At 44.7% G+C, this 17,930-nt stretch overlaps 1 protein-coding gene across 2 annotated transcripts in view; it reads right to left on the bottom strand.

Annotated features, from left to right (window-relative positions):
- LOC130133775 (receptor tyrosine-protein kinase erbB-3-like) overlaps positions 1–17,930 on the bottom strand; it is a 65,295-nt gene that overhangs the window by 32,112 nt on the left and 15,253 nt on the right. For both annotated transcript variants that reach the window (XM_056302101.1, XM_056302102.1), the window contains exons 3-4: positions 16,243–16,400; positions 3,657–3,843 (exon numbers count right to left, since the gene is read on the bottom strand). In XM_056302101.1, coding sequence (XP_056158076.1) covers positions 3,657–3,843; positions 16,243–16,400 — 345 coding nt within the window. The remainder of the gene's footprint in view (positions 1–3,656; positions 3,844–16,242; positions 16,401–17,930) is intronic.

The raw sequence follows: 17,930 nt of genomic DNA, 5'->3' as shown, positions 1-17,930 counted from the left end.
CATTCTCAAAGCAAACATCGCATCTGTAGTGCTCTCTCGTGGCATGAGACCATACTGCTGCTCGCTAATCGTCACCTCTCCTCTTAACCTAGCTTCTATTACTCTTTCCTATACCTTCATGCTGTGGCTGATCAACTTTATACCTCTGTCGTCACCTTCTGTTCCACTGCCCAAAAATAGCATCCAGCTTTGCAGGGAGGAATAAATAGTTGTTACAAATAGACCCCAGTAGGGAGAAATTTGAAATTTAAAATGCTGACAGAACTGTGTCCAAATTTTAAGCCTGGGTGTGACAATGGGGCTAGAGGTATATTGGGAGGGGGATGATGGCAAGGGGGCACAAACCGAGAGCTCGAAGGGAAGATGAACAGAAGTTAGCCTCCATACGGCACCAGTCCATGTCTGGATAATGTAGCCAAAATAATTTTTTTTTGGATGTTTGCTGCCCAATAAAGTTTTGAAGAGTTAAGCCCCCCTTTGACCTAGTATTTCTCTGAAGCAGAAATTGTGTGGAATGCGGCTCCTCCATATAAAGGTTGAGATCAAGCTGTCAATTGAGAGGAAAAAAGATTTGGGCAGAAAAAGAGGCAAACACCTAAAAAGATTAAAAAACAAAGTCTGTGTAAAACATTAATTTTCACACATTAAACTCTGCTAGTTAAAGATAAAGGAATAACCTTCCATCTCTGAAGGTCCGATCTAACTTTTTCCACTAGCGTTGTAAAATTTTCTTTAGGTAGAGATTTAAAGGAACGAGTGATTTTTATAACCAGGTATTTAAAACTAGTTTTAAAAAAATGAAAAAGAAATTCATCTTGGTTGATTATTAATGCAGCGTTGTTAACTGGAAAACACTCACTCTTTCTAAGATTTAATTTATATCCTTAGAATGCACCAAAGTTTTTCAATACACCTAATATTGCTGGTACACAGGCAACAGGGTCAGTGACATAATAATAGGTCATCTGCATCTAAGGACAAACGATGTTCAATACCCCAACGACAAATGCCCTTAATCGATGGGGATGCTTTCAGAGCTATGGAGACGGGTTCAATGGCTATAGCAAATGAAAGAGGCGATATGGGGCAGCCCTGACTAGCTCCCCATGAGAGGGGGAAGTATGGAGAACGTAGATTATTGGTACAGATGCAAGCCTGTGGAGAGGAGTGGAGAAGGCGGACCATTGAGGTGTTTTTGTTCATATCTTTATCCACCGAGATTAATTCTATTGTGATTTAAAGTTACAATAACAAAAGTTGCAAAATCCCCATCAGTCAAATTTTGCCCTTTTTCAGTACCAATTCCAAACCCAACCCTACGTAATAGGCTACACTAGCATAGGATAGTCTCTCATCTCATCTCATCATCAGCCACTTCTCCGGGGTCGGGTCGCGGTGGCAGCAAGCTAAGTAGGGCACTCCAGACGTCCCTCTCCCCAGCAATGCCCTCCAGCTACTCCTGGGGGATCCCAAGGCGTTCCCAGGCCAGATTGGACATGTAGTCCCTCCAGCGAGTTCTGGGTGTACCCCGGGGTCTCCTCCCAGTTGGTCCACCTGGACCAGTTTGCGATGCTGGAAATCGGCACGCCCCGGTCCCTGCCTTTGCCTGCTGCCCGGTCTGCATTGCACCCTACCCCAATGCTCATCTTCCTGGCTTAATACGCCAGGTGGCCAAACTTTAAATAACAGCATACAGCTCACCAGAGGAAATATAAAACACTTACATAGGATCAGTCCAGATCAAATGAATAGCCAGTTACAGAGCTTATTGATTGGCGCTCAGCCTGTTTGATCAGTTCAGGTCGATTCTATGTTCCTCGAGTAGAATTCCTCAGCTTTTGCTGGAGTGTCAAAACTGATTGTTTTGCCCTCAAATACCACACGGAGAACAGCTGGATGTTGCATAGTGAACTTGACGCCTTTCTTATAAAGGGACGCCTTCACGCTATTGAACGCAGCCCGCGTCTTCGTCGGGTTAGCACTTAAATAGTTAAAGAAAAATATGTTCTTGCCCTGGTAGAGCACCTGACCCTTCTCTCCCACCCAGCGCGTTGCTCGAATCTACATAATTCGTTTAACCAATTCAACCAATTAAACAATCAATTACAGGTTGACAAGTTTTAACCACTGCAACTAATTAGACCAGCGGTGTCCAACCCTGCTCCTGGAGTTAAAACCGGCAGGAGGGTAGCTCTCCAGGAGCAGGGTTGGACACCACTGAATTAGACCATTCCTGAAATTATTAATGATATTTGAACTAAAGAGCTTGACTTGACAAAGTTCTTGTTCAGTCAACAAGCAGGAAATAAACTAAACTTTCTTCCTTGTTTGTGACACCTTGAAATGCTGATTTGCTTGCCCATAATTAAAATTCGACAATCGGGGTTGATTCTGTCAAAATGAGGAGTGGTATTGGAATTACCCATCAACACTTGTAAAATTTGATAAATGACAGAAAATTCCCAGTTAACGTAAAACATAGTTTTTGACTCGTTTCTGCATTGCTTCTGACTCCTGCATCCAGGTGGATCTGGGAGAGGTCAAAGCTGATGCCAACTGACCTCAACCCATGTTGTAAAGCAGGTCCAACAATTCCTGGGGTTTTCCAACTTCAGGCAAATTGAGGTTCCAGAAAAGGAGGCTGCTCCAGCGTCCATCCTGCCACATCACTTCATGGGGAACTGAGAGAGGGTATGAGAGCTCTGTAGGATGAGTCAGACTCGGGAATTGGTCCCAGAGTGAAGTTCTTCATTCCTCAGGCTGTCCATTCCAGAGTGTTCCAGTGTGGACACTTTCCACATGATGGGACACCCTGGAGTTTTCTGCATGCTCATGTTACTCTGTTGAAGATTCTCATAGCTCTCCATAGAGAACAACATCCAAGGCTTTCATTCTGCCTGCTCCGTATGTCAGCTACCTACCGATCTATTACATCCTCTGCCCATTGCCTTATATCCGTGGTCTCACTTGGACATGGATGTCGTCATGGATCTTCCAAAATCCAAGAGCAACATTTTTATCATGTTGGTGGTTGGTGTCTCTTCCCGGGGACATTGTCTTGGACTATTGCCCCCACTTCACCTTGCAGTTTTGGTAGGCATTCTGCAACTTCCTGGGGGCTTTAGCAAACTTGTCTTTGCGTTTCCACCATCAGTCTAACAGCCAGACTTAACTGATCTACCAGGAATTGGAGACCATGCTCCATTGCCTGGTTTCACTCAATCCTGCAACCTGGACTGATCACCTAGTTTGGGCTGAATATATAGACAACATGTTAACCTTCTCCACAGATTTGTCTCCCTTTCAGTGCCAGGTGGGGTATCAACTACTGTTGTTCTTGGACCACAAGGTGGAGGTAGGGTCCCAGTGGCAGAAAACTTCATCAGATGCTGCCACAAGACATGGAGCTTGGTCGTGAGGAATCTGCACCATACCCACATCATCAGGGATTCTGGGCTTAACCAGCGATGTCCTGTTCTTGCTGGATACCTTGATCTTTGCCTGTCTTTTGACCTTGACTTCAATAAAGCCAGTTAAACCGTACTTTTGCCTCATTTTACTTTCTGCACTTAGGTACACCACTTGACTATGTAACCTCCTTTATGACAGTCATGAATAATCATGTTTGAACATTTGTGTGTGTTGTGTGTAAGTACCTGTAAGGCATGGTAGACCTAGCTCCTGTAGTCCATGCCGCCCATTCTTCTGATAATTGAGGAGTACAGCCAAGGCAAAGCGGCCATCATACAATGTTGTACCTCTGATAACACGCAGGTGGTCCAGTGGCAGACGGCTGAACTGGTTGATGGCAATCAGGATGTAGCCTGTCACCTCTCTGATAGACTGTAACAATAAGATAATTCATGAAATTCAGAAAGGAAGAAAACACAAAAAGTTATAAAGTACAGGAACCATAAACACACAGGTGTTCAGAATACATTGTAAATCTAAACATTAATGAGTTGAATTTGTTTTACCCATTGGTTGTCAATATCACAATCTGGGAATAAACGGTGTTGTGATTGTGGTGTTTATTCGCGTGTTTGCATTGCAATGTGTAGTTGAGGGTTTTTTGCATGGGAGTGCAAGGGAGCTCAATGTGTACACAATACAGTGACATCACTGACTTGAAACGGTGATAAGAAGCTCGGTATAGTTCTCTGCGTGCCACAAAGAAGTCTGTAGACTCAAATGGGAGGTTTCTTCTGGCAGTTTTGTGCTATGAAATTTGTTGGCAGATATTTTCTGACCGATCTCTTGCTATTCCTGCAGTGACCAGCTATTGGTAATGTTGTTGTCTGTCTGACTAATCAGCTTGGTGAGCTACACTGGTTCTATCCAAGTTTTGTGAGCTTTGCCCTGATTGTTCAGTCATCATCTTTTATATGCTGCATGAGTCTCTGTCTCTGAGTGTCACAGACAGACAGACAGACAGACAGACAGACAGATAGATAGATAGATAGATAGATAGATAGATAGATAGATAGATAGATAGATAGATAGATAGATAGATGATAGATAGATAGATAGATAGATAGATAGATAGATAGATAGATAGATAGATAGATAGATAGATAGATAGATAGATAGATAGATAGATAGATAGATAGATAGATAGATAGATAGATAGATAGATAGATAGATAGATAGATAGATAGATAGATAGATAGATAGATAGATAGATAGATAGATAGATAGATAGATAGATAGGTATACTTTAGTGATGCTGAGGGAAATTAAAACGTCATTGCAGCTCACATAATCCAAAAACACCCAACATAAAAAATAAACACAATAGCAAGAACATATAAAGCAAAAACTATAGAGAATATACAAAATATAATGAACTAAACTAAGATTAAGTACTTGGTGCTTATAAGAAAATATAGAATACAGAGATGTATATTTAAATATAGAATCAGGTTGGATTACGAGCATTGGTAGAAAGATAAAATCTAGCAGATGTACATTAAGAAAAAGATGCAGCAGCGTGTTGACATGTTCAGTTATTACACAACGAACAGTTATTCACAGTTATTGTATATTACACATAATAGACCCCTTTACAGCCTACGTCATCAAAAGTATGCGCGCGCATTTAGGCAACGGAAGTGAAACGCTACCCCCAAGTCTCCCACTCATTCACAGATTCAGACGAGGAAGAGGAGATTACAAAGTTTATTCAGAAGTAGAACCAGCATCAAAATGTGTGTTTGGCTGTACAAATCGCTACTCTACCAACAGCGGACTGAAATTTTACCCAATCCCGACGGGATCACAGCCATTTCAGAGCCAGCGGAGGTGCCTGTGGCTGAATGCCAGCAAACGTATTGATGAAAACTGGACTGAGGACACGATGCAAAATGCTGGCGTTTGCAGTGGCCATTTTATATCAGGTAAGTTATCTATCTACTCTGTGGTTTCACTGGAATGCCTGGTTTAGATGCAGACTAATAGCTAAAGTAACCGATAAGCAGCGTTAGCTGATATTATTTGGCTAATGTGGTGTGTCTGGCTATTTACAGGTGAGGCGTCACTGGACTCACAGAATCCTGATTTTGGGCCCTCTGTGTTTAAGTACACAAAACAAAGTCAGAACCCCGAGGCAAAGGTGGAAAGGTAAGAATAATTAGGCCTAACACTTCCTAATCATTTTAGAATGACTTTTTCCCTCTTTCATTTCATGCTATTCAGTGCACTTTGGAGCTTGCAGCTGCTGGCTTTGAGAAAATGGGTCTGTATATTTACCGTCTTAAGGTTAAAGTGAAGATAGGGATGTCTAAGATAGGATTTTTCTCCAGTTGGCATTAAGCAAATCATAACCTAATATCTAATCGTAACCAAACAGTTAAGATAGGATCTGCAAGTTAGGAATTTCCTGTAATATGGCCTCTGATCAGTATTTCTGTTCATTAATTTAGCTTTTTTATGTTAAGGTACCATAGGAAAAGGAGACGAGATGAAAGGGTTTACACTCCACCCAATCAGCCTGCTCCTTCTGAAACTCCAGGACTAGTCAGCAGCATGGATCACTGTCCTGGTGAGGATATATTTTTGTTCTGCAATCAACCAATTTGTTGTGAGCTTGTGCCGGCATATCCCAACTGTTGGCTTTTCTATTAAAGCTAAAGAGGACATCCCAGTCCCAAGGACAGAATATGATGATCTGACCCTGAGGTACCCTAAGCTTCAGAAGGACTATGTCAACCTGCAGCAGGAGTGTGAAAAACTACTGGCTGAAAACGAAAAGCTTAAAGAGGAGCTGCAAAACTCTACGTTTTCCTACGCCACTATTAAGTTCAACATGGGACAACTGATTTTTTTCACAGGACTTACCTCCATTACCTTTGACTGGCTGTGTGCAAAAATAACAGACAGTGTACAAAGAATTAGCCAAACTCTTTCTCTACAGGATCATCTGTTGGTTGTGCTAATGAAATTAAGGCTGGGCCTAACTAATACTGATTTAGCCTATAGATTTAAGGTATCAAAAACCACCTTATCAAATATTTGTCGGAGCTGGATACCTGCTATGGCCATAGTCCTCAAGCCGGTCATTAAATGGCCAAGTAAGGGAGCTATACTAAAGAACATACCTAAAATCTTCAAGCGAAACTTTAAGAGATGCCGGTGCATAATAGATTGCACAGAGGTTTTCATTGCTAGACCCAGTAATCTGACTGCCAGGGCCCAGACATGGTCAAATTATAAACACACCAACACCATTAAATATTTGATTGGCATCACTCCAGCTGGAGCAATTTCATTTCTGTCTCCCGGTTGGGGTGGGCGGGTTTCTGACAAGCAGATAACAAAGGAATCAGAGTTTTTGGAACTTCTGGAACATAACGATGAGATTCTGGCAGATAGGGGATTTCTAATCCAAGATGAACTTGCAGTTTATGGTGCCACCCTTCGTACACCTCATTTCACAAAAGGAAAAAAGCAACTGTCTGCACAGGAGGTGGACTCATCGAGACAACTGTCTCGTGTAAGGATACATGTGGAAGGAGTAATTGGACGATGGAAGAACTTTAAGATTTTGCAAACAGTAATTCCAGTGTCACAGATTAACATTCTCGATGATGTTGTGATAGTGTGTGGTGCTCTCAAAAACCTCTGCAAAAGTGTTGTTCCCAAAAAATCTAAAAAATGAGTGAATTCTATCATTCATATGTTGCCATTTCACAAACAGCACTGTGACTTGTCAGAACATGTAACATTGTTTTTGTTTTCCTCTCAAAATAATTTAGAACTGCAACTATTAATTGAGAGCTGTTATTAAATATACATTTTGACAAGACCTTGAGCTGAGTCATTTATAAGAAAAACTGTGCAAATTGTGAGTTTCTCCTTCATTGTTCAGTCATCATCTTCTGTATTTGAATGAGCCTCTGTCTCGGAGTATCTTGTGCGCTACAGTTTCAGCAAAAGAACTTCGACCTCCAAACTCTGTCGTGTCTATATTTTAATCTCTGCGCGTGTGTCTCCACCTCTACCCCGTGTCAATTTTCTGTGCATCCATATCCTTGTCCAAAATACTTACAAACTCTTTTCACTACATGGCCAAAAGTATGTGGTCACCCAAACATCACACCCATAAGTGCTTGTTGAACAGCTCATCCCAAACCCATGGGCGTTAATATGGAGTTGGTTTCCCCCTTGCTGCTATAACAGCCTCCACTCTTCTGGAGGACTTGCCACTAGATTTTGGAACATCGATTTTTGGATCATAGGTTTCGCTCCCATTCAGCCACCAGAGCATTAGTTAGGATGGGCACTGATGTTGGGGAGAAGGCCTGGCTTACAGTCGATGTTCCAATTCCTCCCAAAGCTGTTAGATGGGGTGTAGGTCAGGGCTCTGGGCAGGCTACTTAGGTTTTCCCTCACCAAACTCAGCAAATCATGTCTTTATTGACCTTGCTTTGTGCACAAGCACATTGTCGTGCTGAAACAGGAAAGGGCCTCCCCAAAACAATCTTAATGCTGTAGCATTACGATTAAAAAAAAAAGAAGCAAGTTTTCACACCCCTCACCCTCTCCAGCCACAATACACAACCAACTGCACTCCCTGCCAGCCCGTCTCTCCTCCCTACCGAACCCCCACTCGCACTCAGGATCTGTGTTGACGACATGCGCCAGCTCTTCCAGAGACAGAAGACTGGGAAGGCACCGGGCCCGGATGGCATGTCACCCTCCTGTCTTAAAGTCTGTGCTGACCAGCTGGCCCCCATTTTCACACTGATCTTCAACAGATCAATGGAGCTGTGTGTAGTCCCCTCCTGCTTCAAGAGCTCCACTATTATCCTGGTCTCCAAGAAACCCCACATCACAGGATTAAATGACTACAGGCCCATTGCCCTAATGTCTGTAGCCATGAAATCCTTTGAGAGACTGATGTTGGCCCACCTGAAGGAAATCACAGGCCCCCTGCTCGACCCCCTGCAGTTTGCCCACCGAGCAAACAGGTCAGTGGAGGATGTAGTCAACATGGGATTGCACTACATCATCCAACTCCTCGACTCCCCAGGGACACACAGGGGTTCTGTTTATGGATTTCAGTTCAGTGTTCAACACCATCGTCCCAGATATCCTCCACTCCAAACTCACCAGGCTCACTGTACCAGCCCCAATCTGCCAGTGGATTAAACTCTTTCTGCGGGCTGTCATTCAAATGATCGCCTAACACTGTCAAATAATCACACAGTTTTGTAGATACTGTACTGTACATTGTACGTATACTGGTACACTCTCTCATATCCATCTACCTCAGGCATGTATGTAAGTAACCTGCTAACGTCTACTTCAGCATCTCTGATATAGTATTCTCTGCACCATTGCACTATAACATCTTATTTCGTCTGTATAAGTCAGTCCTTGTGTATGTATCTGAAGATTGTCGTGTTGCAGTGTTGTTATTCTATGTTAAGTACACTGAGAGAGACATGAAACCGGAGTCAAATTCCATGTATGTGCAAACCTGCATGGCCAATAAACATGACTATGATTTCCCTTCACTGGAACAATAGGGCCTAGCCCAAATCATGCAAAACAACTCCAGGACATTATTCCTCCACTACCAAACTATACAGTTTGCACTTTACAGTCGGCACTATGCAACTATACATTGGGGCAACTATCCTGGCATCAGCCAAACCAAGACTCGTCCGTCAGACTGCCAGATAGTGATGCATGATTCACGCCAGAGAACACGTTTCCACTCCGAGTCCAATGGCGCTGTGCTTTACACCACTCCAGCTGACGCTTGGCATTGCGCATGGTGATCCTAGGCTTGTATGTGGCTGCTTGGCCACGGAAACCCATTTCATGAAGCTCCTGGTGAACAGTTCTTGTGCTGCCGTTGCTTCCAGAGGCAGTTTGGAACTCAGTAGGGAGTGCTGAACTGAGGACAAGTGATTTTTACGTGCGACACACTTCAGCACATGGTGATCCCATTCTGTGAGCTTTTGTGTACTACCACTTCATGTCTGAGCTGCTTTTGCTCCTAGACTTTTGCACTCCCCAATTACAGACTTTGAGTTGACCAGATCAGCTCTAGCAGGGCATAAATTTGATCAACTGACTTGTTGGAAAGGTGGCATCCTATGACAACACCACGGTGAAAGTCACTGAACTCTCAGTGCATCCCATTCTACAGCCAATGTTTGTCTATGGAGATTGTTGGTTACGTATCGTAACCCCAGATTCTATGAGTATAGATATAGCTCTCTAAGAGCTGTCGCTATTGGGCTTATCCCCTGAAGATTTTCTTTCACACCCTTGTACTCTATATGGGCCTCTCTCAGGTCTCCATTCATGCTATATCACACCTGCGTGACCTCAGCTCTGCTCCCAATAAGCCAGCTTTTTCTTCAGCTGATGTTGGTGGAGGCAGTGGGGCCTGAAGCTTAGAGGGCTGTGCCTATACTCATAGAATTAGGGGTTATGATACATAACCAACGTTCTCTTTCGTAGAGAATTCGCCCTCTAAGAGCTGTCGCTGTTGGGATAAGGGTGAAGCTGGATGCGGTCAATACCCCACTGGACCATCAGTCCACATGCACTAACACACCAGTACGCAAGCACCGTAAGCACAAAGTGCACAACACGCATAAAATAATATCAGCTGTGCTATGGCCCTCTCCTGCTCCTAACCCTGTCTGAATGGTCAGGGTGAAAGAATTACAATCCCCTCACATAACACACCTGCTGCAGTGAGTGAGCAGGGACGATAATTACGCATTGTAAAAAGTCCCGAATGCGAGCAGACCGTGAATTCATCCATCCATTATCCGAACCACTTATCCTGCTCTCAGGGTCGCGGGGACGCTGAAGCCTATCCCAACAGTCATTGGGCGGTAGGCGGGGAGACACCCTGGACAGGCCGCCAGTCCATCACAGGGCCAGAGCAGGAATGAGGGGGCAAAATAACTCCCTGAGCCCCAGTGGTGTGTGTAGAGGAATATATCACATGGGGCACGGGTGCGCACAGCAAGCACACGTACACACAAACTCACAAACAATGAACTTGTGTCACGAGGGCAGGCACGGCGGTTGTTACACACTGTGGTGGGCCAAAGAACCCATACAAATAAGTTAGCAGAGAGCCTAAGCACATAACAGCCTGTGGCGCATGTATCGCCTCTCTAGAGTGATGACAGTGTGCGTAACGTGCTCAGAGCTGACAGTGTGTCATTGGTCACCAAGCACGTTCAGCACTGAACGAGTTGGAGAACACTCAGACGTATCGTGCAGATAGAACTGAATAAAAGGACATGGCGAAGCCTATGATTCCGCTGTGCATATGTCTTCCACCGCCATTCTTCTGAGGGGAGCTGTGGAGGAGGACAAAGCTGTCATAGAGTGGCCACGAATACCAGGCAGGGGGGTCCTCCCCCACAGAGACATATGCCTGTGTGATAGCTTCACACAGCCAGTGAGCCAAACACTGATTTGTCAGCGGCTTTCCCTGAGAATGCTCTCTGTAATGCACAAACAGCTGCTGTGTCTGTCTGAGGCCTACTGTGCATGCCACATAATGGGACAATGCACACCACACAGAGGCGATGTGATGTTTCTTCCCTCTCCTTTCTGTGAGAAGGAGGGGTAAAAAACCTTCCACGGAAACAACTCTTGATCTAAAACAGCTGGTTATGACTTTGGGCATGAACGCAGGATTTGGCCTCGGAATGACTGAACCCATGTCATCTCTCACAGCCAAGGCTAAACCACACACCACCACCACTGTGTGGGATTCAGCCTCCACTTGTTTTGAGAGGGGCCGCCACGTGACATCAGAGCCGCGGTTCAGTTCTCTTTGCCCGGTACATAAACCACCCTGATGGAGCACAGATTCATGTGAGACCACAGCAGGAGGCTTCTGGCCATTTCTAGCAGTCGAGCTGAGCAAACACCGCCCTGGTGGCTGTCTTGTTGTCTGTCCTCACAACCACATGTTTGTCTTTCAACTGTGGGGCAAAATGTTTCAGCACTTTCAACACTGTGGACAGCTCCAGACAGTTTATGTGGAGAGATGGAGGCTCTGGCCACTTTCCTCCCACAACGTGAGACTGACACATTCCTCCCCATCTGAAGAGAGATGCATCAGTGTACACAGGGGTGTAGCACAAAATTCTGGGCCCTATACATAAGCAGTCTCTGTGGGCCCCTTTCCTCTTTTGTCTCTCACGCATCACTTTTTTTTAGTTCTAGCATACTGTATATTATGTGTTTCATGTTAAGCTAGGTAATATTCATAGATATAATTTCCTATGAAACTTTAGCTATGATGCTGATAAACGTAGGATGCAGCGTGTGTTACAGTACTAGCTAGCTAGCTAACTCCTACTGTGTTCAGGTAGAAGGAGTTAAGAGTTAGCTAGCTAGCTGCTACCTAGCTGTGGTAGTAGGAGTTAGCTAGCCCACCTTTCTTTTAAAAGCTCCTAGCTCACCTTTCTTTTGGAAGAAATTATTCAACAGTTGTTTTCCCTCATTTTGTCTTCTCTCCCTTTCCTTTGTGTCTTTTCTTTTCTGGAACCCAAATTTTGCTTTCTTTGGGAAAGACACGACTCTGTGCTTGTGCTTGTATCAGCAGTCACTCGCAACAGGACTAGATGAGCTGCATTGACAGATGCTCGTGAGGGGCGGACTAAACCATTTTGCACCTTTTGTAAGGGGTGAGAGGGGCCTCAGAGAGGGGTGAGAGGGGCCTCAGAGAGTCTCCACTATTTCCTTTGAGTCCCTCAACCGATGGCCAATTTTAACTGAAGTCATGACACTAATTAGTTAGGAATAAAAATGTGCAAACCAAAACAAATTCTTGATTCCAGGCTTCCCGAGCGCACCCCCCCCCCTTCTGGGCCCTGGTGTAGGTCCTTCCCCTTTTTCCCTCCACTACGACGCCACTGAGTGTACACCAATATGTATTAAGTAGCTCTCTTAAGGGGAATCCCTGCTGACAAAACAAAAGGGATTTCCCAATATATCAGGTCTACCTGCAGGGAGGGAGGGGCAGTCACCACGCATCTCCTGTGACGCATCGGGTCGATGTGGAGATGGCCAAACCATCTCTGGACTTTCCTCATGTAAAGAAGACGCAGAGGAACCACTACATGACTGACTGACATCATATCCAGCAGGTGCATCACAGACAGCGCCGTCGCCACTTTTGCGAGGCACGACACGTGACAGGAGAGAGCTGAGCGCTTCCAGCCTGGCTGGGGACAGTTTCACTTTCATTTTGGATGAATCCAGATCCACCCCCAGGTAAATTATTGACTGGAAAAGGAAGGGGAGAGCTCTTTTGCCAGTTTATGGCAAAACCCAGCAATGACGGGTGTTTTACAAGCTCCACTGTGTGAAGCGCAGCACTCTCTCTGGAGGAAGCCATCACAATCAGACCGTCCAGATAGAATAAAACCCTGATTCCTCTCCTGCATAACGGCTCCGAGGCTGTTTCCACGCATTTGGAGAAGGTACGTGGTGCCAGAGAATAACCGAAAAGTAAACGACTGTACTGAAACTGCACTCCTTTAAAAGAGAAGCACAGGCATTTAGGGGAGTCCAGGTAGCATAGCAGTCTCTTCTGTTGCCTAACCAACACGGGGATCTCGGTTCGAATCCCCGTGTTGCCACTGGCTTGGTCGGGCGTCCCTACAGACACAATCGGCCGTGTCTGCAGGTGGGAAGCCGGATGTGGGTGTGTGTCCCGGTCGCTGCATTAGCGCCTCCTCTGTTCGGTCGGGGCTCCTGTTCGAGCGGGAGGGGGAACTGGGAGGAATAGCGTGATCCTCCCACAACATCCTCAATGTTACCAAGATACATCATAGGGCAGGTATTTGGGATTTCATATCCCAAAATATTCTTGATACCTACGTTTACATTCTCCCAATATAACCCTGTCTTTGTGCCATTTCTAGAAACTATGCGAGTGGTCAGCCTCCATGCTCACACACAGCCTCCGACACTGCACTGTTGTTGTGCAGCAAGTTGCCTGCTTTTTATTTTAGGTGTTATGAAAAAGCGAGTTAAATTATTCCAACAGAATTCCCTCCATATTTGTGAGTTTGTAGATTACATTGTGTCTCTCTTTATTTTGTCTTGCTTGTCACCTTGCGGACCTAAAATGGCCCCAACAGCTGAACCAGAACAGAAACAGCAAAAAATATGAGGGCGTCCCCTGGTAGCTATTCCAATTAGTTCACCTTATACCAGCAGAAACAACGAAAATATGAGCTCGCCTTCTGGTGGCTACTCTAAAAAGTTCACCTTACACCAGCAGAAACAGCGAAAAATATGAGCGCGCCCTCTGGTGGCTACTCTAATTTTTTCCCCTTACACCGGCAGAAACAGTGAAAAATATGAAAGAGCCCTCTGGTGGCTACTCCAAATCGTTATGGAGCCAGCTGCCAGGTCAGGCAGGGTGTATGTCATGTCTGACCCTGTCTGGAGAAGGCCGCGGCTCAGACAGTATTCAATGAATCAGTCCCTGAATGACAGAGGCATCTTGTTTAGCAGCCGGTCGATGTGGGATCCACATCTCAACTCGTACCCGTTTGGCCCTTCAAGTGTCCCAAGCATGCCCACCAGAGACTGGGTGGAATTTCCTGTGCCTGGGGAGGATGGGCACATGAAAATAAGCATCCTTTAGGTTGATGGATGTGAACCAATTGCCGAGGCGCACACACTCCAGCACATATTTTATGGTGAGCATGTGAAGTGGTCTCTTTCTTCATTATTTATTTGTTGAAGAGGGACAGATTGAGAATTGGTCTCATTCTGCCCGTTTTCTTAGGCACTATGAAGTAGCGGGAGGAATAGCCCTCATTTTCCTCGCGTGGTGGGACTCTGGAAATAGCTCCTTTTCCCAGGAGCTCCAACAAATCTGTCATCGGAGCAGCTGTCTGATGACATGACCGTCTCCAGCACCCTGTTGTATATAAACTTAGCACAAAAAGTAAAGAAATGTGTGTTTGGTAGATTATTTCTTTGTTGTAACAATGCTTCTTGGCAATAAATCTTATGTCAGGCAGCTGGTTGTCAGCACCTGGGGTACCAGAAGCTCAAAACAAGAGTCAATAGCAGCAGCAAAATAAGCTGTTTGGCATTGGTAGAGAAGATTTGGCAAATTTTTCATGGGCCCAACCCACATACTCAGCTCTGCCGCTCATCCCACAAATGCATGTTCCTTACAAATGTGGCCCCATTTAAAAGGGAAATAAAGAGGCTTTCCAACGGTATAAGATTTATTGCCAAGAAGCATTGTTACAACAAAAAAATACTCTACCAAACACACATTTCCTTACTTTTTGTACTAAGTATATATATATATATATATATATATATATATATATATATATATATATATATATATATATATATATATATATATATATATATACATATACACAACATCTCCCCCCATCCATCCCTGTCTGGCATGGGACCTGCAAGGCCTCCGACCGCAAATCCCTACAGGGGGTAGTGAAGACTGCTGGACAGATCATAGGACCCGCTCTGCCACCCATCCAGGCCATCTATGATGCACGGTGCACCCGGAAGGCTCTCAGCATCATGAAGGACCCCACCCACCCTTCCCACATCCACTTCACCCTCCTACCCTCTGGCAGGAGGTACCGGAGCATCCTTGCTGCCTCCACCAGACTATGCAACAGCTTCATTCCTCAGGCTGTGAGGTTCCTCAACAACCTGAACACTGAGACCTTCCACAAGATGACTTTTTGACCTTCTCACTCACTGTCCGTGTCAGGTGTGCTTCTGATGTTTAGGTCTGTGAAGTAGTTCTTGTTTTTAATGCACTTTTTGTTTTAGATATTTATTGTGTGTTATTTGTTTTTATGTGGCACTGAGGTCCATATGAAACGCAATTTCGTTCCCTTGTATGTATGAGACATGCAAATGAGGCAATGACAATAAAAGCAGTCTAAGTCTAAACACACGTTCCCTGCATCTCGCCATTGCTGCCACTGCTTGCGCGAAGGCTCAACGGGTGCATCTTTTTTTTTTGGAAGTCATATCTTCTTTCGTCACTGTGGACTGCATCAGAAACTGAAGAAAAAGAGGGAGCAGAGCTCAGGTCATGCAGGTGTTGAATGCGAACCCGAGAGAGGCCCGTGCAGAGCACGAGGGTGCTAAAGAAAATCTTCATGACTGCGCATTCACACCCCGGATAGCATCCGGATGTGGGCCACTTCAGGCAATGATGCAGCACTGATGGCCTTCTTCTGGCCCTCACAAAATGGATGTGACCCTGAAGTGGCCCGTGTGGTAAATGGTGAATATGGCCCAAATATCACAAAAAAAATATGGGACACCTTTGGCAAATATGTGGCACATGCGGCATTGCTATGGCTTGGTTCTGGCCCAGATCTGGCAAACAGGAGCGGACCGCCCAAGTGCCATCATTCCACACGGTATGTGGGCCGGATGAAAGTGTCGGTGTGGGACGGGTCCGGGCCACAGCAATTTTGTTATCCGGGACAGGGATACATCCAATAGCGACAGCTCTTACAGGGCAAAGCCTATACAAATGCATGGTTGTATGCTTGATTTTATGCACTTGTTAGCAATGGATTTGGCTGAAATAGCCGAACCCACTAATTAGAAGGGGTGTCCGCGTTTTTTTGGCCAAACAGAATACATGTGTTGTTTCAGACAAATTAACTACTGGTATTTACGTTGAATTCCAGTCTATTACCACAGTATTTCCTATGTTGTCCTTACCTTTAGGAATGAGAAGTCTCTCCAGTGCTCCATCATGGTGATCTCAAGATTGCCCATTACAATCTCGCAGCCATCGTACATCTCCTTCATCAACTTGTACTGCATTTCTGAACTTCCTGACACGCTCAGAGCGTTCCAGGTGCCAGAACACACCACCACTAGGGAAGAGGAAGATGTTCTCATTAATAACTGCTTACAAAACGTATAAATAACTAAGTATAATCTAAATATACACTACCGTTCAAAAGTTTGGGATCACATTGAAATGTCCATATTTTTGAAGGAAAAGCACTGTACTTTTCAATGAAGATAACTTTAAACTAGTCTTAACTTTAAAGAAATACACTCTATACATTGCTAATGTGGTAAATGACTATTCTAGCTGCAAATGTCTGGTTTTTGGTGCAATATCTACATAGGTGTATAGAGGCCCATTTCAAGCAACTATCACTCCAGTGTTCTAATGGTACAATGTGTTTGCTCATTGGCTCAGAAGGCTAATTGATGATTAGAAAACCCTTGTGCAATCATGTTCACACATCTGAAAACAGTTTAGCTCGATACAGAAGCTACAAAACTGACCTTCCTTTGAGCAGATTGAGTTTCTGGAGCATCACATTTGTGGGGTCAATTAAACGCTCAAAATGGCTAGAAAAAGAGAACTTTCATCTGAAACTCGACAGTCTATTCTTGTTCTTAGAAATGAAGGCTATTCCATGCGAGAAATTGCTAAGAAATTGAAGATTTCCTACACCGGTGTGTACTACTCCCTTCAGAGGACAGCACAAACAGGCTCTAACCAGAGTAGAAAAAGAAGTGGGAGGCCGCGTTGCACAACTGAGCAAGAAGATAAGTACATTAGAGTCTCTAGTTTGAGAAACAGACGCCTCACAGATCCCCAACTGGCATCTTCATTAAATAGTACCCGCAAAACACCAGTGTCAACATCTACAGTGAAGAGGCGGCTGCGGGATTCTGGGCTTCAGGGCAGAGTGGCAAAGAAAAAGCCATATCTGAGACTGACCAATAAAAGAAAAAGATTAAGATGGGCAAAAGAACACAGACATTGGACAGAGGAAGACTGGAAAAAAGTGTTGTGGACGGATGAATCCAAGTTTGAGGTGTTTGGATCACAAAGAAGAACGTTTGTGAGACGCAGAACAAATGAAAAGATGCTGGAAGAATGCCTGACGCCATCTGTTAAGCATGGTGGAGGTAATGTGATGGTCTGGGGTTGCTTTGGTGCTGGTAAGGTGGGAGATTTGTACAGGGTAAAAGGGATTCTGAATAAGGAAGGCTATTACTCCATTTTGCAACGCCATGCCATACCCAGTGGACAGCGCTTGATTGGAGCCAATTTCATCCTACAACAGGACAATGACCCTAAACACACCTCCAAATTGTGCAAGAACTATTTAGAGCAGAAGCAGGCAGCTGGTATTCTATCGGTAATGGAGTGGCCAGCGCAGTCACCAGATCTGAACCCCATTGAGCTGTTGTGGGAGCAGCTTGACCGTATGGTACGCAAGAAGTGCCCATCCAACCAATCCAACTTGTGGGAGCTGCTTGTGGAAGCGTGGGGTGCAATTTCTCCAGATTACCTCAACAAATTAACAGCTAGAATGCCAAAGGTCTGCAATGCTGTAATTGCTGCAAATGGAGGATTCTTTGACGAAAGCAAAGTTTGA

Source organism: Lampris incognitus, chromosome 2 (assembly GCF_029633865.1).
Source record: "Lampris incognitus isolate fLamInc1 chromosome 2, fLamInc1.hap2, whole genome shotgun sequence".
NCBI lineage: Eukaryota > Metazoa > Chordata > Actinopteri > Lampriformes > Lampridae > Lampris > Lampris incognitus.
This window is presented reverse-complemented; position numbering and strand designations above follow the sequence as displayed.